Source organism: Nicotiana tomentosiformis, chromosome 7 (assembly GCF_000390325.3).
Source record: "Nicotiana tomentosiformis chromosome 7, ASM39032v3, whole genome shotgun sequence".
NCBI classification, from domain to species: Eukaryota; Viridiplantae; Streptophyta; class Magnoliopsida; order Solanales; family Solanaceae; genus Nicotiana; species Nicotiana tomentosiformis.
Window position 1 is genome coordinate 112,082,407 of NC_090818.1, and position 22,103 is coordinate 112,104,509.

The 22,103-nt window shown below is 35.8% G+C and overlaps 2 protein-coding genes across 2 annotated transcripts; both read left to right on the forward strand.

Annotated features, from left to right (window-relative positions):
* The first annotated feature begins 9,136 nt into the window (after positions 1 to 9,136).
* On the forward strand, positions 9,137 to 14,682 carry LOC104118875 (beta-glucuronosyltransferase GlcAT14C). Its single transcript, XM_009630260.4, has 4 exons — positions 9,137 to 9,831; positions 11,096 to 11,171; positions 11,293 to 11,408; positions 13,973 to 14,682. Exons 1-4 carry the CDS (start codon positions 9,294 to 9,296, stop codon positions 14,485 to 14,487), a joined length of 1,245 nt encoding a protein of 414 aa, XP_009628555.1. The 5' UTR covers positions 9,137 to 9,293; the 3' UTR covers positions 14,488 to 14,682.
* A 4,398-nt stretch (positions 14,683 to 19,080) lies between these two features.
* Positions 19,081 to 21,350, forward strand: LOC104118870 (dof zinc finger protein DOF2.4-like). Its single transcript, XM_009630252.4, has 3 exons — positions 19,081 to 19,347; positions 19,539 to 19,822; positions 20,115 to 21,350. The coding sequence occupies exons 1-3, from the start codon at positions 19,297 to 19,299 to the stop codon at positions 20,944 to 20,946; spliced, it is 1,167 nt and encodes a 388-aa protein (XP_009628547.1). The 5' UTR covers positions 19,081 to 19,296; the 3' UTR covers positions 20,947 to 21,350.
* The last annotated feature ends 753 nt before the right edge of the window (positions 21,351 to 22,103 follow it).

Genomic DNA, 22,103 nt, shown 5'->3' on the forward strand with positions numbered 1-22,103 from the left:
ATATATATTAAATATCAAAAACCCTTCCACTTCTTCTAGTACTTTATCTCTAAGTTCTAATGCCTAATTCCTAAATAATCAGAACCCTAACGCCTAAACTTCAACCACCAGCAGAATTATGGTTCTCTTTATTCGACCATAATTCAACCAGCTTCAGTAGAAATTAAACCAGCACTCCAGCAGCCACCCGCAGTACTCTATCCCGTCGACTTCCAGGCTTCCAACACTCTATCTTAGTGCCCTAGTATAAAGAGCAAGCTCATATTTTTGCTTTTTAAAATTGTAAATATGGCTCCAACACATCCTTTGTGTTAATTATTAATATATTGTTACCTTTCTAAGAGAAATGAACAAGAAACAAAGGGAAGGACCCACGTTTATTGTAATGTTGCTTCATTTGTGATATGAATAAATTAATAAAAGCTTAGATGCCATTATATTTAATGAGCTAAACTACTGAAATTGTTCCTTTGCATCTAAACCCAGGCAATCACATAGTTATCTCAATAAAATTTGATATCCTTGTATGATCCATGTTATAGCTAGCAAGAGTTACAGTGACATATCCATTAGAACTACTTTTTCCTTAATTACATCATATCATAGTCTGCTTTGGGATGTAATGTAGACTACAATGTGTTCTGCTTTTTTCACTCTACACCACATGACACACTACATCATTCTTATGTAGGCGTTAACAGACATGTATGTCTGAACTCAATGTGTAATTTCCTATTCTGAATTTGTATGCTAGGCGATCAACAAACAATTAATGCACGCAATATAGATTGAATTAGGCCGATAAATCGCCCGATAAGAGCTAAACCGATACCAATCCGCCCGATATCTTATCGGGTGGCTAGCGGATTAATACATTTAAAAGCCGATAACTGTTAAGCCAAACCGTTAAGAGTAATTAACCGCCCAATCCGCCCGATAAACAGCCCTAATTAAAGGCCGTAATGGCACCGGACACCGCAATCAGGCAAGCCAACACTAAATACTTAATTCAGGTCTCATTTTAATATTTTTGAAATCATAGTTTTTCCCTTCAATTAAATAGTAGAAGATGGAGTTCACAAAATACATAATAATATCTTTAAAAATTCCAATACAGTGCAATCCATAATCATCCCAAAACCCAGTGTCACAAGTGCATAAACATTAATTAGGAATGTAAAATAAAATACAAAAGTTGTACGGAATACAAATTGGACAGGAAAAATGTAAGTACTCTGAGGGAGACTCTGTTGGTTGTGGATCGTCGTATAGAATGCAGCTCACCTAGGTCCCCGCCATAATCGCGCCTCTACGCCCACAAGGCCGCCAAACATATGTGTACCTGCATAAAAATATGTAGCAAGTGTAGCATGAGTACGTAAATCAATACATACCGAGCAAGTATCCCGCCTAACCCGAATAAATAGTGACGAGGGGTCGACTTCGACACTTACTAGTGGTCCAATAATATCAGGTATAGTAAAGAAGTGAATGAATATGAGACATAGTAAATATATGAAACAAACAAGTATAAAATACATAGTACAATTTTTCTCTTCACAATTTACTCAAGCTCTCAACTAGCAAGTTCCCTCCGTAACCGGAGCATATATATAGATATAGTGGATTTCATCAAAGAGGTTGTCATAATCCAAATCAGGGAAAAACCCTAAGATACACTGGCTTCTTGCCAAACGTTACGCATGATTCCATGAGGATAATATATATAGGAAATGCCGAGGCGTACAGCCCGATCCAACATAAAAGTAAACTGTGCACTGCCGAGGGTCGAACGACGCGAACCATAGATGCAACTATTAACCTGCCGAGGCGAATGACCCGCTCCCATGAGAGTGTGGTACATAAACCCTGCCGAGGCGAACTGCCTGATCCCATAAGAGTGGTAGAAGGAAATACCCTGCTCAGAATCATACGTGCGACGTGGTCAAATATAAATTTAAGAAATCTCCCCGCTCGCGGATCATACTTGCGACGTGGTCAAATATAAATGTAACATTAAAATCATATCTCTTTCTTGATTCTGTTCAAAATAAGGGAAACTAAACTTGTATCTTTTTAAGGAAATTACCCCGCTCACGAAACATACATGCGACGCGGTTACACATAGATTTCTTAAGCTATTATAACATTAGTCAATCCTTTTCGAAATTACGAAGTTCAAACGAACCCTTTTAAATCTTACGTTCTTCAATTTCAACTCCTTTCAAAAATATTTAATAAGCAAACTCAATCTCGCTCCCTCTCAAGGCAGACAATAAACATAAATCAATGATAATATCAACAAGGCATGATGTGAGCCTAAAACTACCCGGACGTAGGCATAGCTAGTAGCTACGTACGGACTCTCGTCACCTCGTGCGTACGTAGCCCCCCCACAAATAGAAGCACACAATAATTTAGTTCACCTATGGGGTTAATTCCCTCTTACAAGGTTAGAAAGGAGACTTACCTCGTCCCGAAGCCTACTTCCCAAATTCAAGAACGCGCCAAAACCTCCAAATTTGACGCTAAACGACTCGAAACTAGTCAAAAATTACATAAACTAGTCAATCTATGCTTAAAAGTTCATATTTCCACTATTAAGGTGATTACCCAACCCAAATCGCAAGATTCCTAAAATTCACCCCCTAGGTCCACGTGCTGGAATTCCGGAAATGTTTGAAGAAAGCTGTTTCCCATAACCTTAGGAACATGAATATATGATTCTACTAAATTCCATAACAAATCCCGTGGTTAAATCTCATTTTTATAAAAAATCCTAGGTTTTCACCTAAACCCATGATTTTTACTAATTTACATGTTATAATCTACCCATAAACTATGTATTTAACTCACATTGTTTAGAAATTACTTACCTCAAAGTGCTAAGTGAAATCCCCTCTCTAAGAGCTCCGAGAATCGCCCAACAATGGAAGAAATGGGCTAAAATAGCATAAGTCCCGTTTTTAAAAAGTTTATGCACAGGTCTGCCTTCTTCGTGATCGCGGAAGAGGCCTCGCGATCGCGAAGGCAAACGGCCCAGGCCCAGGAAAATTTACCCATCGCGAACGCGACAGGAGCAACACGAACATGGTGGTTCACTTGGCCTACCCTACGCGAACGCGAGGGCTTCTTTGCGAACGCAAAGAACGAATAGCGGCCACCCAGCTCAGCCTCTTCTATGCGAACGCGAAGGATAGAGGGCCCAGACCTCCGCGAACGTGGTCCTGCGCACACGAACGCGAAGGGCAAAAGATCCCCAGCCCATAGTACCCCAAATCCTTTATCGCGAATGCGAGGGTCTGACCGCGTTCGCGAAGAATGAAACAAGAAGCAGAAATCTGGTGTGTTTCAACTCAACTCCGGGCAGTCCGAAACGCACTCGAGCCCCTAGGGACCCCGTCCTACTACTCCAACAAGTATATAAACATAATACGGACTTGGTCGAAATCTCAAAATGCGTAAAACAACAACAAAATCAAGAATCACAGCCCAAAACCAAATTGGATTAAACTTTGAACTTCAAGTTCTAAATTGCTCCGAACGCGTCGAATCATACTTAAACTACTCGGATTGACACCAAATTTTGCATGCAAGTGTTAAATGACATTACGAACCTACTCCAACTTTCGGAATCAAATTCCGACCTCGATATCAAAAAGTCCACTTCCGGTCAAACTTCTCAAAAACCTTCAAATTTCTAGTTTTAGCCAAATGACTCCAAAATGACCTACGGACTTCCGAATCCCTTTCCGGCCGCTCTCCCAATACCAGAATCACCATACGGAGCTATTCCCTAACTTGGAATCCCAAACGGACATTGATAATATTGAAATGCACTTCAATCCAAATTTATGAAATTCTTCCAAAGTGCCAACTTCCACAATAGGCGCCGAAACGCTCCCGGGTCATCCAAAATCCGATCTGGACATACGCCCAAGTCCGAATTCATCATACGAACATGTTAGAACTTTCAAATCCTGATTCCGAGATCGTTTACTCAAAAATCTAACCTTAGTCAATTCTTCCAACTTAAAGCTTCCAAAATGAGAATTTTCTTTTCAAATCAACTCTGAACTTTCAAAATTTTAATTCCGACCACGTGTACCAGTCATATTACCTGAAGTGATGTTGTTCATGGCCTCAAACTGCTGAACAATGTGCTAGAGCTCAATATAACCGATCGGGTCATTACATGGTGTGTCTTACAACTGAGAGCAAAGGAACCTATTTATAGTGCTTGGGATTTCTTTATTGATATCATGTTAGCAGCACAAGTCAAATACCACATTATGAAACCAAAGGAAGATCTGTCGAAAAAATCTTCCTTATTGTGAACTTGGTTGGCTTGACATTTCAAAGCCAAAGGAAGCTTTCTTCCTTTCACATGGGCATGGGATGGACCCATCAAATCCCCCCCTCCAGTCCCATCCACCTGAAGGAGGTATCTCTAGTTTTTTATATAGAGATCATGCCGACAAGTTCTTTGCATAGCTCAAACTTTTCTCTCGGTACTACCCTGGTCAACATATCCATAGGATTTTTCACTCGTGTAAATCTTCTTGACCTACAAAGATTCGTTCTCCACTTGCTCACGAATCCAATGATATCTTACGTTGATATGTTTTGTTCTTGCATGGTACATGAAGTTCTTGCTCAAGTCTATTGCACTTTGACTATCACAATAGACAACATACTCATTTTGATGCAATTCAATCTCTTGAAGAAATTTCTTGAGTCATACCATCTCCTTGCCAGCTTCTGTAGCAGCAATGTACTCCGCTTCAGTTGTTGAAAGTGCAAAGCACTTCTGCAATTTAAACTACCATGATATAGCTCCCCCTGAAAAAGTAAATAAAAATCCAGTAGTGAATTTTTTATTATCAGTATCACCGGTCATATTAGCATCTGTATAACCCTTCAAGACTGGATCTGTTCTCCCAAAATACAAGCATTCATCCGAGGTTCCTTTTAGATACCTGAGTATCCACTTTAGAGCTTCCCTATGTTCTTTCCCGGGATTATCAAGAAACCTGCTAAAAACACCGACAACATGAACAATATCAGGTCTGGTTCGTACCATTGCATATGTTAAGCTCCCGATGGCAGAGGAATATGGGACTTTAGCCATGCTTTCTTTCTCTTTCTTTGTTATAGGACACATTTTCTTTCTCAACTTCATATGACCAATAAGAGGCGTGTTAACTTGTTTAGCACTTATCATGTTAAAGCGTTTAAGCACACGTTCAATGTACTTCTTTTGTGATAGCAACAAAGTTTTATTTGTCCTATCTTGGACAATATCCATTCGTAGAACTTGTCGTGCTGGATCCAAATATTTTATGTCAAATGGCTCGGACAAATCTTCCTTCAACTTGGCAATCAACTTCTTATCTTATCCTACAATCACCATGTCACACATACAACAACAAGATGATAAAGTTATTGTTTGAGAATTTCTTATAGTATACACATGGATCTAGAAATTTTTTTTGTGTATATTTGACTTTTCATAAATGAGTCAAATTTTTTGTGCCGATGGCTTGGTGCTTGTTTTAGACCATAATGAGTCTTTTTCAAGTTAAACACCATGTGTTTCTTTGCCTTTACTTCAAAACCTTTTGGCTGCTCCATATAAATCTCTTCTTCCAAATCTCCATGTAGAAATACATTTTTCACATCCAACTGCTCCACTTTAAGATCTAGGCTAGCTACCAAACTCAAAATTGTTCGAATATAAGTCATTTTTACAATAAGTGAGAAAATTTCATCAAAATCAATACATTTCTTCTGTTCAAAACCTTTTACCATCAATCGAGCTTTGTATCTGACCGACTTGTCGTTTCAATCTTTCTTGAGCTTAATGACCCACTTGAACTTGAACGGTCTTTTGCCTTTTGGAAGTTCAACCAGTTCATACGTGCCATTCCTTTATAGAGAATTCATCTCTTCTTGCATGGCTTCCATCCACTGGATTGGCTCCAGATGAGACAACACCTCACTGAAATTCTCTGGCTCCCCCTCATAAATGACGAGGATATGCTCTGAAGAAGGATGCCTTGTGGACTATATCTTCTCTCTTTCATATCTTCTCAAAGGTTGTTGTCCTTCTTCTTCTTGTTGTTGCTCTTCTTCTTCCTCTTGTGGATTAGGGTGCTCCCCCTGCCCAACAACCTCTTCATCTGCACCTTCTGTATGCCATTCTTCACCTGTGGAAGGCTTACGTATAGGTACAGTAAGAGCGATAACAAGATTAGTGATTATACTATTATCATTTTTGGTCATTGTTGATTGATCACCATAAATCTCGACCACATTCCACCGGAGCATGAAATTTTCTAGAAGACTTGAAATACATGGTCTTTTGTTCTCAAGAGATAAACCCATAAGCTTCTTGAAGCATCATCAATATATGTGAGAAAATATTTGTTACCTCTCATTCATTCTACATCCATTGGACCACAAATATCAGAATATACTAAATCAAGTACATTCAATTTTCTTCCATGAGTTACTTGAAACGATATCCTATGTTGTTTTTCAAATAAACAATAAACATAGGGATTCACAGTTGTACCTTTCGCAAATGAGATAAGTGATTTCTTGGCTAGGATCTGCAATCCCTTCTCACCCATATGGCCTAATCTTCAGTGCCATAAATCTGCAGGCATATCATCTATAATAGTATGTAATCCACCTACACATATCTCAGGGATTGTCTTGTACAACGTGTAAGGAGCAACTCCTTTAGCAATCACTAATGATCCTTTGGTGAGTCTCCACTTCCTATAAGCAAAGTGATTCACGTACCCCTCTCGATCTAGAGAGATCCCTGAAATCAAAATCATCCGCAGATCTGTTACGTGCCACACATCTTTTAGAACTAGTATGTATCCGATATTTGTCTTGATACAAATGTCAACAATCCCCACAATCTTTGAGTGACTAGCATTTTCCATCTTTACCATCCCAAAGTCTCCTACTTTGTACCTACAGAAAAATTCTCTTGCTAGTATGGCATGGTAAGATGTTGTTGTGTTAACCACTCATTCTGATTCTAAGATTGCTAAGTACATGCATTCCTTCTCCTCGTGCGCGAAGAGAACCACCGAATCATCGTTGTGCACTGCTGCAGTTGTGTTATCATCATTCTTCTGGTCACTACTCTCGCCTCGACCTTTCTTTGGGCAATCTCTTTTGAAGTGACTGGGTTGACCACAACTGCAGCAATTTCTACCTTTTGACCGGTTCCTTGACTTTCCACGAGCTTTGGATTTATCACGGCTACTCGATGCACTATAAAGGCTTCTTCCTCCATTTTCTATGATAAGAGTCTGCCCCTGATTTTTGACCTTCTTCCTCGTCTTATCATTGAGTATGATGGATGATGTGACCTCCTTTAACTCGATGGTATCTCTAACATGTAGGATGGTTGTTTCCAATTTATCATTGGAATATGGCAACAAGTTTAGAAGCAAGATAACATTATCTACATCAGTGACTGTTTCTCCGAGATCTGGCAGCAGCGTGACTAATCCATTAAACATATTTAAATCGGACAAGAAATATGTACCTTCACCCATATGAATGGCATACAATTGCTTTCTCAATAGTCACTTATTTTTAAGGATTTGGACTTGTATAGACTTTCTAGTCTTTTCCAAATACCACATGTATTATTTTCGTCCCCGACATTATTGAGTACTTCATCAGACAAGTGCAGTCTGATTGCACTAGCTACTTTCTTATCCATGTCTACCCAATCCTCGGCTTTCATGATGTCGAGTTTTGCCTCTTTACCATCTAGTGTGATGTCTAACCCTTGTCGGATGAATAGGTCATTCATCCTTCTTTACCATATGGAGAAACCATTATTACTGTTGAATCTTGTTACTTCATATGTTACTCCTGATATTTTTTGTCACTTGTGTAAAATTAACCGTAAATAATATTTCTGTGAATAAGCAGAATCTCGCTCTGATACTAATTGGGAAAATAATCCCCATAGAAATAATATTTACAGTATACGACTGTAATAAATACGGATTACTAAAATACAGTAACTAACGGTAATAATAAAAAAAATAAGGACATCGAGATTTTTACGTGAAAACCCTTCTGAATAAGGGAAAAACCACGGCCCTAGAGGAGCAACTGATTTTACTATAGCTAGGATTTTATAATTTGTGGTTCGAATAAAATACTTCAAGACCACTACACACTCAAAAGAAATAACTCTCTTTTGATTTTCTAACCTTACTACAATTCTGCTCAAATTCTTTATATTTTTCCTCATAGAGTATTTTGCTTCTTACTCTGTGAATTGTTTTCTTTCCATACGTTTGGTGTGTCTTATAACTGAGAGCAAATACACCTATTTATAGTGCCTAGGATTGCTTCATTGATGTCATCAGTGATATCATGTTAATAGCATAAGTCAAATACCACATTGTGAAACAAAAGGAAGATCTATCGAAAAAATCTTCCTTACTGTGCACTTGGTTGACTCGACATTTCAAAGCCAAAGAAAGTCTTTTTTCCTTCACCTGGGCATGGGATGGACCCATCATTATTTACTTTTGAACCCTAAAGAAACTCCAACTTGAAGATAATTTTACATTATAATAAAAAATTAAGGGATAAATTTGAATACATATAGTTCATCTATTTTATGTTAGAATTCCATTAATTGTAAGGACAAATATGAAACGATTTGCTAATGGTAAGGGTATGCATTGAGCTCCCACATCAATTGAAAAGGTTATTATTGTTATACATGATCTTGAGCAATCTTCACCTTTGAGCTAGCTTTTACTTTTAGGATTTAGTTAGATCTAAAGTCTATTTCCTTATTATGGTATCAGAGCCAAACACATCCAATTCATGATTTACATATCATTTTTCTGATTTTTAAGGAATTTATTTGTTTTTCTACAAAACATGATTTCACAAATATATTTAACCAATTAAATATGAAAAAATTGGCAGAGATTATTTTCCCCCTACTAAACACATCCAAAAAGTAAGGCAATTTTATGCGGGATAAAATTAATCACAATCTACGAAAAACAAAAGAAAAAAAAAAAGAAGAAGAAGAAGAAGTTAATTACTACATGAATAATTAGATATTGGCGACAGGTAACAAGTCACTCCCCGGCCAAATCCGACTCCAACCTCCAACTCTAACCCCACACCTACATTTTTCCCTTCAATTTCTTTGAAACTAAGCTTACACAGATCTTCCCCTCTAGTATCAGAAAATCCAGAAACCCAAACATAACTTTTTTTTACCAATGAAAAGAAGTCACATTGGATTCATCCACCATAAAAAATGGTCAACACCCATTATCGTAGTCACAATCTTGGCTCTAATACTGCTTTTTACACTAATTTTTTCCAACCCCAGTTCCTCAATTAGGCCTAAATCTTCAAACCCACATTCAAAATCAAATCTTTTTAGTGCAAAAGCTGAAATCTTGCCTGAGCTGCCTCGATTAGCTTATTTAATTTCGGGTACAAAAAACGACGTCGTTAGGATAAAACGGCTGCTTCAGGCAGTGTATCATCCTAGGAATTATTATTTGTTGCATCTTGATTTGGAGGCTTCAGACAGTGAGAGATTGGAGTTGGCTAAGTATGTTAAGTCAGAGGTTGTTATGAGGGAGTTTGGGAATGTTAAGGTTGTTGGTAAATCAGATCTTGTTACTTATAAAGGGCCTACTATGTTAGCTTCCACATTACATGCAATTGCTATTCTCTTGAAGCTGCCTAAGAATTGGGATTGGTTTATTAATCTTAGTGCATCTGATTATCCCCTTTTGACCCAAGATGGTTAGTACTTTGATTAACATTTCCTTTATTTATTTATACAATGATAATCAGTGGATGTGATTTGTTCGATGTGCGCCATTTTTATTTGGCTTGAATTGTCTATGCAGTTGAAATATTTTGAAATGTGTATACTTGTACTTAGTTGCACTTATTGTCATGAAGGAGTAATGGATGTAGTGATACTCTGAACCAGACTTAAAATCTTTAATTTGCGCTGATGATAATGAATTTGATCCAAATGCTGCTCTTCAGCAGCGTTTGCTCACAAAATTTTAAATTGATTGGCTCACCCTAATTTGTTGTTTCAATTTGATAGGAAGTGTAGTCTTTATATGGTGAATGTTGGAATAAGGAGAAGTTGTGTGGCTGGAAATAGCTTGCTTACATTTTAATAAGTTCATACTCTATTCTAAGCTAGAAGGGGAGCCTTGAAGCAACGATAAAGTTGTCTTCGTGTGACATATAAGTCACGGGTTCGAGCCGTGGAAGCAGCCACTAATGCTTACACTAGGTTAGGCTGTCTACATCACACCCCTTGGGTGCGGCCCTTCCCTGGACCCTGCATGAATGTGGAATACATTGTGCACCGGGCTGTCCTTTATACTCTATTCTAAGCTAGAAGTAGTATTATCATTTTTTCTAATTGTTTTTTTTCTTTCCCTTTTTGTTTGGTACATGGGGAAGGAGCAATTTTATTAAGTTAATTACTTGAATATTTGCACCTTGTAATTGAGGTCTTGAAAAATCTATATCACAAGTTTATATAGTCTTTTCAGTTGATTATTCCTAATAAGTTACAGTTATGACTTATGAGAATCTCATTATCACCACCTTTTGAAGGATATGTAGTTTATACGTTAAAACAATTGATTATAGCTTCTGCTAAAGCTGTGTAAATTCGAGGTCTGGTCTTAAGTATGGTGTATGTAAGGAATGTCATACTGTCGATTAAGAGTAATTAGTTCTCTGTAAACAGCAGAATAGGTTGTCTTATCAAATAGATACAAAAGTATTACATCTTGTTTCTACTTGTATGCTGCATTTTTGAGTCTGTCTCATTTTCACCGTAATTGATTCTGTTCTATTTCGCCTTAATTATTTGGTGAAGAAACCTGAAAGCCACTAACTTTCAATCAGTTTTTTCGTCTGGTCATTTCCTTTTCTTTTTCTAATGTGGTTAAACTCTTAGCTATTCCCAGCTTCCAGTTATCAACATTTGTTACAATCATCTTTATTCATCTAATCTCTTTTCTGTTTGTTCCAGATATACTACACATTTTCTCATACTTGCCTAGGGATCTGAATTTTCTTGAGCACTCAAGTAATATTGGTTATAAAGAGTGAGCATACTATCACTTCACTTGTTTCTACAGCGTCTTCTTTCTGATGTCTGATGGCAAACAGATCTTATCTGTGATGATTGCTGTTAAGTAACTTTGAGTTACTTATTCTATTTTCTAGGTTTTCAAGGGCGAGGCCTATTATCATAGATCCTGGTTTATATCATATGAAGAAATCTGGTGTATTCTGGGCTAAGGAGAAAAGATCAATGCCTGCTTCTTTCAAGGTGTTCATGGGTACTGCTCGAGATTTGCTTCCTTTTCCGGATTCGCCTATATATACGTGTATATTTGTGTTCTACGTTTTAGTAATTCATTTACCTTTTTACTTCACTGATAGGGCGTAGGTTGATTTTTGAGGAGGGAACTCGGAACAAAGTAAAGATTAGTACTTAGTTTTCTCATAAGGTCTCTTAAGGTAGATATCACAGTTACATGATAAAAATATGTTGGGCCAAATACATAGACGGCTCCTTAAACTAGTCCCAATTTTTCGTTTAGACATCTAAACTAAGCATGTGACCTATTGGACACTCGAACTATACTCAAAGTGTACCAATTAGACACGAAATGCTGACTGGCAAGTGCGTGCTTCTTACTCAAAATTAAGTGTGTGGAATGGTGTTATGCTAAGCTACAACAAAGTGTTTGCCGGATAATATAAAACTTCACTGGAAAAGTAATTATCCGATCATTTTTGTTCTATTTACTCTTCTTTTTCCAAATTCATTTCTTCTGCAATTTCTTCAGCCACATATTCAAACCAATTCTTCTCCCGTTCTTTCTTCTTCTTGAAGAAAGCTCATTCCAGTTACTTTCCTGTCACTCCACAACGGTATTTCTGCCATTTTATTCTAGCAACCATCTAGAATATATGGCCAATACAAGAGCAGTGCATCAATGTTTAACTGGCAAGGAAATATACATTACATAATAATTCAAATTTTTAACAGCAGCATCCAATCTCAAAACTCTCAAATGCTGCATGCTGCATGCTCTTCAAAATTTTCCCAGAACTCCAAATAGTCGCCGAGAAGTGCAAATGTAATATAGCCGATGGAAGAAAGATGTTTCTGTTGAGCACCATTTTTCATTTATCTGGCACAGTAAGGATTTTACCTGCCATTCTTTAAAGCCATTTTCAGCCACGTTGTGTTTCCAAGCAAAGTGGGTCTATGATATCCACTTTGTTTTTCCACGCCAAGTGGGTCTATGGTATGTTATTACTCTACGTTTCCAAACAAGGTGGGTATTTTTACCAAGAAAATTTTCAACGGTGTCCTATTCATGTTTAGTTTTTTCCCACTTTCTTTCCGTTTTACACTTACATTTTGCAGCTAATGAAGTAAAAAATGTGCTCCATCGTTTTTGGACTTCTTTCTGTAAGTCTGGCCAGTTTTTATTTTTGAAGAAGGAGATGAAGAGTTCTTTTTTCCTCAAGTGTTTTTGCTTTTCTCTTTGCTGATGTGTTTCTTTTTATTGGTTCTTCTGCCACGTCACCCGCAGTTAAATTTCACGCGCTTGAAAATTTTAACTGATTGTGCCTCAAGTGTCTAATTGGTACACTTTGGGTATAGTTGAAATGTCCAACAGGTCATATGCTTAGTTTAGGTGTCTGGATGAAAAATCAGGGCAAGTTTAAAGGGCTGTCTATGTATTTGTTATAAGTTTCTATTGAATGATTGTAAGGGTAGCTTCATCTAAGTAGGGAGTTAAGTGGGAAATGTATCGGGGATGTTGGCGCTCTTCTGGTGCTTATCTATGTTTTCCGAGCTTTAACAGTGCTCTAAGAACAACCCATAAGAAAACAGAGGTCTAAGAGTATTCTGCAGGCAGAGTAACATGTTTCCTACCGGTATTAAACGTTAAAGTATAGCAGATGGTATACTGCTATCTTTTTTTTTTGGGGATTGGCCTAGGGGAGGAGATGGAAGGACTAGATCGTTCCATTTTCTTATTTGGAAATTTGCTTATAATTAGCCTTCATCTTCCTTTTCGATTCCTTAACTTGTTACCATCATATGCAAAACACATAGACATAGGGGCACAGGAGTAGATTGCTTTCAAGATGATATTTGAACTTTTTCTCTTAACTGCTATCTATAATAAAACTAGGAGTGAGTTTCATGGATTATGAGTCTTCTTTCCACTTGATTGTATCGAAATGATATGCTTTATGCCTTCCTAATTCTGAGCAAAACAGTGGCACCAAGAAGTTGTGTAAGATAGATAATTTATGCCATTCATCGGCTGATTAATTGGCACTTGCTTATTCTTTCCCACAAAATATATTAAGGAGCATATCCCCATGTAGAATTTGTCCTTTTAATCATCATTTTTTCTGAAGTCATATAGCCCATGATCGCTGCATTAAGAAAAAAAAGGGCAGCCCGGTGCACTAAACTCCCGCTATGTGCGGGTCCAGGGAAGGATCGGACCACAATGGTCTATCGTACGCAGTCTTAGAAACTGTTTCCACGGCTCGAACCCGTGACCTCCTGGTCACCAGGGCAGCAACTTTACTAGTTACGCCAAGGCTTTCCTTCCCATGATCGCTACATTACTTTATCAAAAAAAAAAAAAGGGTGTCATGTAGCCCATGATCTTCAATAAATGCTTAACATTTAGCTCTCTTTTTATTAAGACGTTTTTGTTTCCCTAATAGATTCATTTTACTGTTTTGAATTCATTTTTGCCTTCCCATGGTAGTAAGGTGTAAGGTTTGCGTACTCACTATCCTCTCCCCAGACCCTCCTTGTGGGAACTCATAGGGTTTGCTGTTGTTGTGAATTCATCTCCAGGTTCTGAATGGGTGATGCTCTCAAGGTCATTCCTTGAGTTTTGTATTTGGGGCTGGGACAATCTCCCGCGCACTCTTCTGATGTACTATACAAATTTCTTGTATTCTCTTGAGGGCTACTTCCACACAATTGTCTGCAATCACAAAGACTACCAGAACACGACAGTGAACCACGACTTGCATTACATCAAATGGGACAATCCCCCAAAGCAGTATCCTATAAATTTAACGCTCGAGCACTTTGAGGACATGGTCCAGAGTGGTGTCCCATTTGCTCGTACTTTTGCTACAGATGATCCGGTTCTTGATAAAATTGACAAGGACATCTTGAGAAGATCTCATGGCCGGTTTTCACCCGGGGCTTGGTGTATGGGAAGTTCTGCTCTAGGTAAAGATCCTTGTATAGTTAATGGAAGTCCAGATGCTGTCAAACCATCAGCAGGCTCAAGAAGCCTAGAGAAACTTGTACTAAAGCTCCTTGATACTGAAAATTTCAGGTCAAGACAATGTAAATAAGTGATCTTCTTTTTCCTCGTGAAAATTTTTCTTTTCATTTTGTGTGAGGCATTCATTTCTGTAGCATGGGCAAGTGTACAGATAGCCATTCTTAGGGATGCTATTTAGAGATTAGCCAACACTTATTTTAACTTTAGAACAATTCATGACAGTTTTGTCCCGAAAAATTGAATGGAAAAACTAAAATTCAGGACACACTGACTAATTCTTAAATATCAGCTCTTTAGAGTGACTACCTGGTGTCATTTCTACGATTTTATATCAACCAACGAGTGGTTCAATTATGCCTCAATCCCTTGTTAGTTGGGATTGGCTATATGAAATTCTGTACCCATTCTACTCTACCCAGGTTCACATACACCATTACAATAAAATAAATTTTGATATAGTGTTAGGCATATAACATAGTTTAACTTAGTTTAACTTAGTGTTAGGATTTCGTGTGCAGTGATAAAGAGAGAGAGAAGGGACTAGTTTGGTTGAATTGTTTAATCTTTCATTTTATGCTTAAATTAGTACACTGTTTTTAAAAGTTTAGTCTATGTTTGATTATCATATAAGGAAAAAAAAAAAGATCTTTGGACTAGTATAAGTTCTCCTATATTTTGAATGAAAATGATCAAATCTGATTCACTTATTCAGTAGTCATTAATCAATTTTAAGCTGAAGTAAAATAAAAACAAAATAGGTCCTTCAGGGAATTTGAATTTTGAAGTAATTCCCTTTCATCTTTACACTTTTCCGCTTAATCTAGAAGAGTGGAACAATAAATCCTGGCCGAGACAAAAATATTAGGTAATTTCTTCTTATTTGCCTAAGTTTTAGTGAATAGAGTTACCCAAAATATTAGGTAATTTTTTCTTACTTGCCTAAATTTTAGTGAATAGAGTTACCCCTATTTGTGCTGGCGGGTGGGATGTATTCGTGATAATTTTGAGAGAGAGGCAAATGTTGATTTTAAAATGCTACACTTAAAGGCAAACACTCGTATTATCTCCCTTACCAGAATTCTTAGACACTTTAAAAGATCAAACATCCATCAAAAAGACCTTTTACCTTTTAATCACTATTATTACCCTTAAGTTGCCACAAATCAAATTGCAGATTTATAAATTAATTTGTGTAGTAACCATATATTACAACTTCCTGCAAGATAATTGAGGTGAACGACAAGCTACTCGGATACGGGATAACCGTCATCTGAAAAAAATATATATATATCTTCTTGCAAGCAAGAGTCAGTAGAGAAAAATCTACATTTGCTAATTATCTGAATTACAAGGAAATTAAATAGTTTTAAACGTAAAATCATGGAGCTTTTACATAAACAACTTTAACATTTATATACCTTTTGAATAAGCTGCTTTTAACATTTATACACCCCACCAAACTTATGGCTGAATATTTGGGGACATATGAATATCTTTTCTAACATCATTTTTATGATTTAACATTTAATTTGTTTCTCTATGCCATAAGGATTTGTACGTGACTACTATCATACGATATGATTCATCAAATTAAGCAAGTGATTATAGATTGTTATCTCCCATCTTTGTTTGGTTACTAGGAAAGGAAAAAGTATTACATCTCTCTAATTTTTTATTTTTTATTTTTAATTTCAAAAGAATTTTCACTTGTTATTGATACGGCTATTAGCTCTCTTCTTTCATTATATATTTTCCTATCTGCTTCGGTTCAATGCTGCAACTTATATTTATATAGCAAGTTTTGTGAAGAGAAAAAGCAGAACATTGATAGATATGCACAACTATTGAAGGGGTAAGTTGCAAAGACTGAGTTTGTAAACTTTAAGATTTTTAATACATTACATTTTGAATTTGTGATGAAATTAGTAAACATAACTTGATAAGAATTGTTCTTTGGACTTGACAAATATTTAATGGCATAGTCAAAGAGTATTTTCCAGAAGTCGACGAAGGAGATGCGACTGCACTTAGAACCTCTCTCTCATATTTATCTGCCAAGGCATGACATATTACTATATTTCAGGATTTGCTTTAATCAAAGCTATAGATTTGCGATGGTTCGCTTATTAACTTTATCTAACACACACACACACACACATATATATATATATATATATATATATATATATATATATATATATATATATATATATATATATATATAGCGCTAGCTTAATACGAACTCTACATTCTTAAATGGATCAAGAAATAAGTGAACCAAGATCAAGTCCAATTCCCTAATGTAGCACTGTTATGAATGTTGATGTACTTAATGCTATGTTTTGGAAAAAAATACTTGTCCTCTGGTTGATTAAAAATATCAATAATTTAACTTCTTCATAACGGCTTTAAGTTATATAGAGAAACATGGTAATTTTATTTTTTGAATAACTGACCATACTAAGTTAGTACTTTTCATCTTGTCAATTAACCTGACACTTGTCTCAATTAGTTTTTAAGTGACTTAAACATATGTCACAGCGTCAGCAAAACAAACTTTAACTCTTTGATAATTGTACTTTTTTTTTGGTTTAAATATAGTATGACTTAGAGATAGAGCCTATTCAAAAAAGAAAAAGAAAAAGATTTTTCTGTATCAACTATCAACTATACTCCCTCTTTTCACTTGTTCACAATGGGCTTTGCACTCCCTTTAGAAAATAATAATTGAAGTACATATTTTACAATAATAATAATAGTATTTCAAAAAAAATTAAAAATAATTTAAGAAATGAGTAGTAAATTATAAGGATAAAACAAAAAAATTACTTAATTTACTAAAATGGATAAACAAAAATAAAAATATATTTTTAATATATATGTAGTGGACAAATAAAAGTAAACGAAGTAATAGTCCCGGTTGCCTCTTTAAAGTTTAACCGTGTGTAACATCACATAAAACGATATAAAAATAGTCGCTATGAGATATCAAGAAGGACAAAGAGAGTCAGTAAGATGCACAAAAAAAAAAAAAAAAAAAAATAGCTCGTTTTATTCTGTTTAAGTAAACTAAACTCTGCAGAACGAGTAAAGGACATTCAATAAATTTAAAAAACAAGAGCTAGTTCAAGGTTTCTTTTTCTTTTTCTTTTTCTTTTTTCTACCCCTTCTTAAAAGAACTTTCTGAAACTGTTGTGTCTTTACCACTCTGCTAAGTTGCTTAGCCCTAGAGATCTTTGAATTATTATATGTTACACTTAATTATCAGAATGTCGGATTCCTTTTACTTTAAATATCTGAGTTGGCCCTGCAGGTGGGGTTCTCTGTCTATTGCTGCTGCTTATATCATTTAACTGTTTTTCCCTTTAAATTTTTTTATATCCATTGGTAGGTAAAGCATAGCCTACAATTTTATATACTGCCATGCACAGTAGTTGCCCTAGGGACCTTTTCTTTAATTTAATTCTTTGGCTTTAGTTTTACTGTTATTTTCTCTTAACTTACTCTATGCTACTCTTATGTAATCCTTGTAAATAATACAAAAGATTATGGTGGGAGTGGTATGTATTTATTTTTAACCAAAAGTCTTGGGTTTGAATTTTAAAAATATAAGTATAGTCTTTGGTAGGGAGTGCTTGATACTCCAAAGTAAGACTTTCCCGCATCAATATCGAATTAGTCGGGCTCCAAAATAGATCTATACTAAACATCAAATAAAAAACAATTTTTTTTTAATTGTAAATGTAAGTTGTGGTTTAGAGATGTGAAAATATCCTGTGGTAAGTAAATGTAAAGGAAGGATTGCATTTGGTATATACGCTCGCGCTCCTTGCCCCCTTCTTAGTGGCAAGCTCAGTTTATTGAAGAAGGTTCAATTAAATTTCTTTATCGAAAAGTGACACTGTACAAATAGGACAATATATATATATATATATATATATATATATATATATATATATATATATATATATATATATATATATATATGAATATATTGTGAATTGTTTGATAAAGATATTAAAGGATGACAATATATATATATATATATATATATATATATATATATATATATATATATAACAAGGCAGATACGCCTAGTATTGGAGTAAGCTTTTTATGATAGTTTGTGGTAATATTGTCTTTGATGTCCTTAATTTGCATCAGCTATTAGTCAATTGACTAATACAGTAAATTATATAGCACTAAAGTACCGTTAACTGACAAATTCAAGCAAAATAAATTGTACTATTAACACCATGAATCTTGGCTTAATTTGCTTAATGCTCTTATATTAAAAATTAAAAAGTGTATCTTATTTAACAATAAAGTGTCGGGGCACATTTAACTCTCTCTCTATATATCTTGGTCCAAATTTCCCATAATCTATCACTGCTTTTCCATGCATGCAACATGACAGATATGACAGCCACCACATTTTGTATGCTATATAATATATGAGCAAGGAATTAAGGTGGGGGGTGGGGATACAACTCAAGAAGTTTAATTTAAGAAGAAGCTTAAAGGTTAAGAAAGTAAAGATATTAAGCCCTCTCGAACTACTAAAAAGTAAAAAAATACAAAAATGGGACTAGAGTAAGAACAAACCAGGACCCAAACTGTTATATATGTATATATATGCTACTACCATAAAGCCCTTCACTTTATTTGAGCTCCATTATTCTCATATTCTCTCTTTGCTTTATCTTTTCTTGCTTTGCTTTCTTTCTTTCTTTCTCTCTCCCTTTAGCAAGAAGAGTATAGCCTTCTCTCTCTCTCTTCACCTTCCAATTTGATGTGATTCTCCACTAACAATATCCCCCTTCCAAAAAACCCCCATCTAACTTTACAAAAGAGAATTTTAAAGATCATTCAAGAAGCTATGGTGTTTTCCTCAATTCCAGCTTATCTTGATCCAGCCAACTGGCAACAGGTATGGTTTTTTCCCCTCTTCATTTTGATGCTTAATTCTAACCATGGCAGCTTCTTTGCCAAAAAAGCAAAAGAATTCATTAAAGATAATATTCTTCTCACCTTTTTTATTTTTAAAAAAATTCTTCCTTCTTTTTACATCTTTAAATTTCTTGCATACACTTGATATCTTAGTTTCTTCTTCTTTTTCAGCAAACTGGAGGTAATATTCCAAATCATTATCAGCTCACATCACCACTATCTCAGACTGCAACACCGCCGCCACTACCACCTCCACCACCACCTCAACCACATGGCGGCGGTGGTGCAGGTTCTATTAGGCCGGGCTCGATGGCTGATCGAGCCCGGTTAGCTAACGTACCTATGCCTGAGACAGCCCTAAAATGCCCTCGATGCGAATCATCAAACACCAAGTTTTGCTACTTCAACAACTACAGTCTTTCGCAGCCTAGACACTTTTGCAAGACTTGTAGAAGGTACTTTTATATAAATAAACTAGATTCATCTCAAGTACATAAATTTTCTTATATAATTCATGTATTACGAAATTAACCTGAGGATGCATGTATGAATTTATTCATGTGAATTAGAAAAAAGGGAGAAAATTTAATTAAATATGATATATGTACTAGACCAGCTAATTAATGTTACTCCAAGGTTTTCGTAAATGCCCAAGTATTGTAGCCATTTTATGTAAGTCAAGTTAAACAAGATTAATTTCTTTCACTTGTCTTCGAGAGAAAATTAAATGATTGATTTTTCCAACAGGTACTGGACTAGAGGCGGCGCTCTGAGGAATGTCCCCGTGGGTGGTGGTTGTCGGAGAAACAAAAGAAGCAGTAGCAAAAGCAGTAACAACAACAATAATAATACGTCCAAGTCTCCAGCTTCTAGCACAAGTACTGATGGTCGTCAAGCTGCTAATAATAATTCTGGTTCTACAAGCACAATTTCTTCGCACAGTAATAGTTTTTCTGGTCCAACATCATCAGCTAGTTTATTAGGTCTAATGTCCCCTCAAATTCCACCTCTACGTTTCATGTCACCTTTAGGCCAATTAACTGATCATCATCACTTCAGTACTCCTGGTAATAACATGAACTTGAATTTTTCTACGAGTGGTAACGTATTAGGCGGTACCAGTGAAGGTATGATGGTTAATAACAATAATTTGCTCGGTGCTGCTGGTGGTGGTGGAGTTGCTTCGCTTTTATCAAGTGTAAACGTTGAACACTGGCGGATGCAGCAGCAGCAGCAGCAGCAAATGGCACAACAATTTCCTAACTTTTTTGGCGGATTTGATCCGTCTAATTCGCCTTCTGGTATTAATAATTACCAGTTTCAAGGTGGTGTTAATGAGGCTGTACAATTTCTTGGTGGTAATGAGAGTACTACAAGTCAAATTAGGCCGAAAATCTCGACGTCAATGCTAAATCAGATGGCTTCAGTGAAGATGGAAGATAACAATCATAATCAAGATCAATCAGCTTTGTCAAGACAGTTGTTAGGAATTCAAGGGAATGAAAATTGGAATACTGCTAGTGCTTGGAGTGATCTTTCTGCTAGTTTTAGCTCTTCTTCTACTAGTAATGCCTTATAAAAAGTCAACAAAAATGTCCTTTTTTCTCTGAGCGGTCATTTAAGATCTGGATTGTTTCCTCTCGACGATTTCCCATCGTCTCACTAGTCGATATATTTTATCAGCAAAAGCTTCTAGTGAAGATCATCTAAAAACCCTAGATTTGGTAGTCTTTTTCCCCTTTCATTTTAAGTGTTTTCTTTAGATATATTTGTAGTTTTCTATGGTAATATGTTAGAAGATGTTAAGAGGTTGAGTGAACTTTTTAATTAGTTCTTTGTAGTAGCTTTTATGTAGACATGAAGGTCTAATTTTCAAAGTAATTGGCTCTAGGTGTTGGGCTGTAAAGGTGATCATATGGCTAACATTTCTAATGGTATATCATCTTCATGTTTGAAATTTTATGGAATTTGTGTATTGGGATTCGACTCTTTTGCCAATGTTTCTTCTACAATTCTCTTCATGGGTTTATTATTGCTTGGCGTATACCATTTATCCACAAAAAGAAAAATATCTTAGGACTACTTCACATTTTATTAAGACATTGATTATTACTTATCTCTAGCAAACGACTTTTAGCTAGTTATGATGGTCTGAAGCAATGTTGTTCTCGAGTATATATAAGATTAAGAAACTTGACTTAGTAATTGAATTTGAATTTTTAATATGGCTGTTAAGGTATATCAATTTGATAAAATTATGTATTCCACTTTAATCCATTTTATAATGGCAATATCAGTGTAAATTTACATGTTTTACCAGTCTTACGTGTACAAATAATGGACAATTACTTTAGTTATCTTTTAAATATCTGATAGTCGCTAAGTGTAAAGAGTTATGGGTACATACTTCCTATTTGAAGTTTAATAGCTTCCGTTTCATTCACTTTGCCTGTCAATTTGGAAGCTCAAGTTTTTCCAACATCGTCATCTAGCTAGAACAGTACTGTTGCTTAGTGTTTGGTGCAAACTTCAAAATGAGGATTTGAAAAGGAGATTGTATATTCTTCAATGTTCATATTATTCAGTTTATAGGACAGTATATATAGTACTACGCCAAGACGCGTTTGTGTGTAAGCTTTTGCCATGTTGATGCTTAATAATTATTCTGTTCATTGGTGTTAGTCACTTCATGTTATTCTGGGATTTCAATAATATATTATGCTTTTTAATTAATAG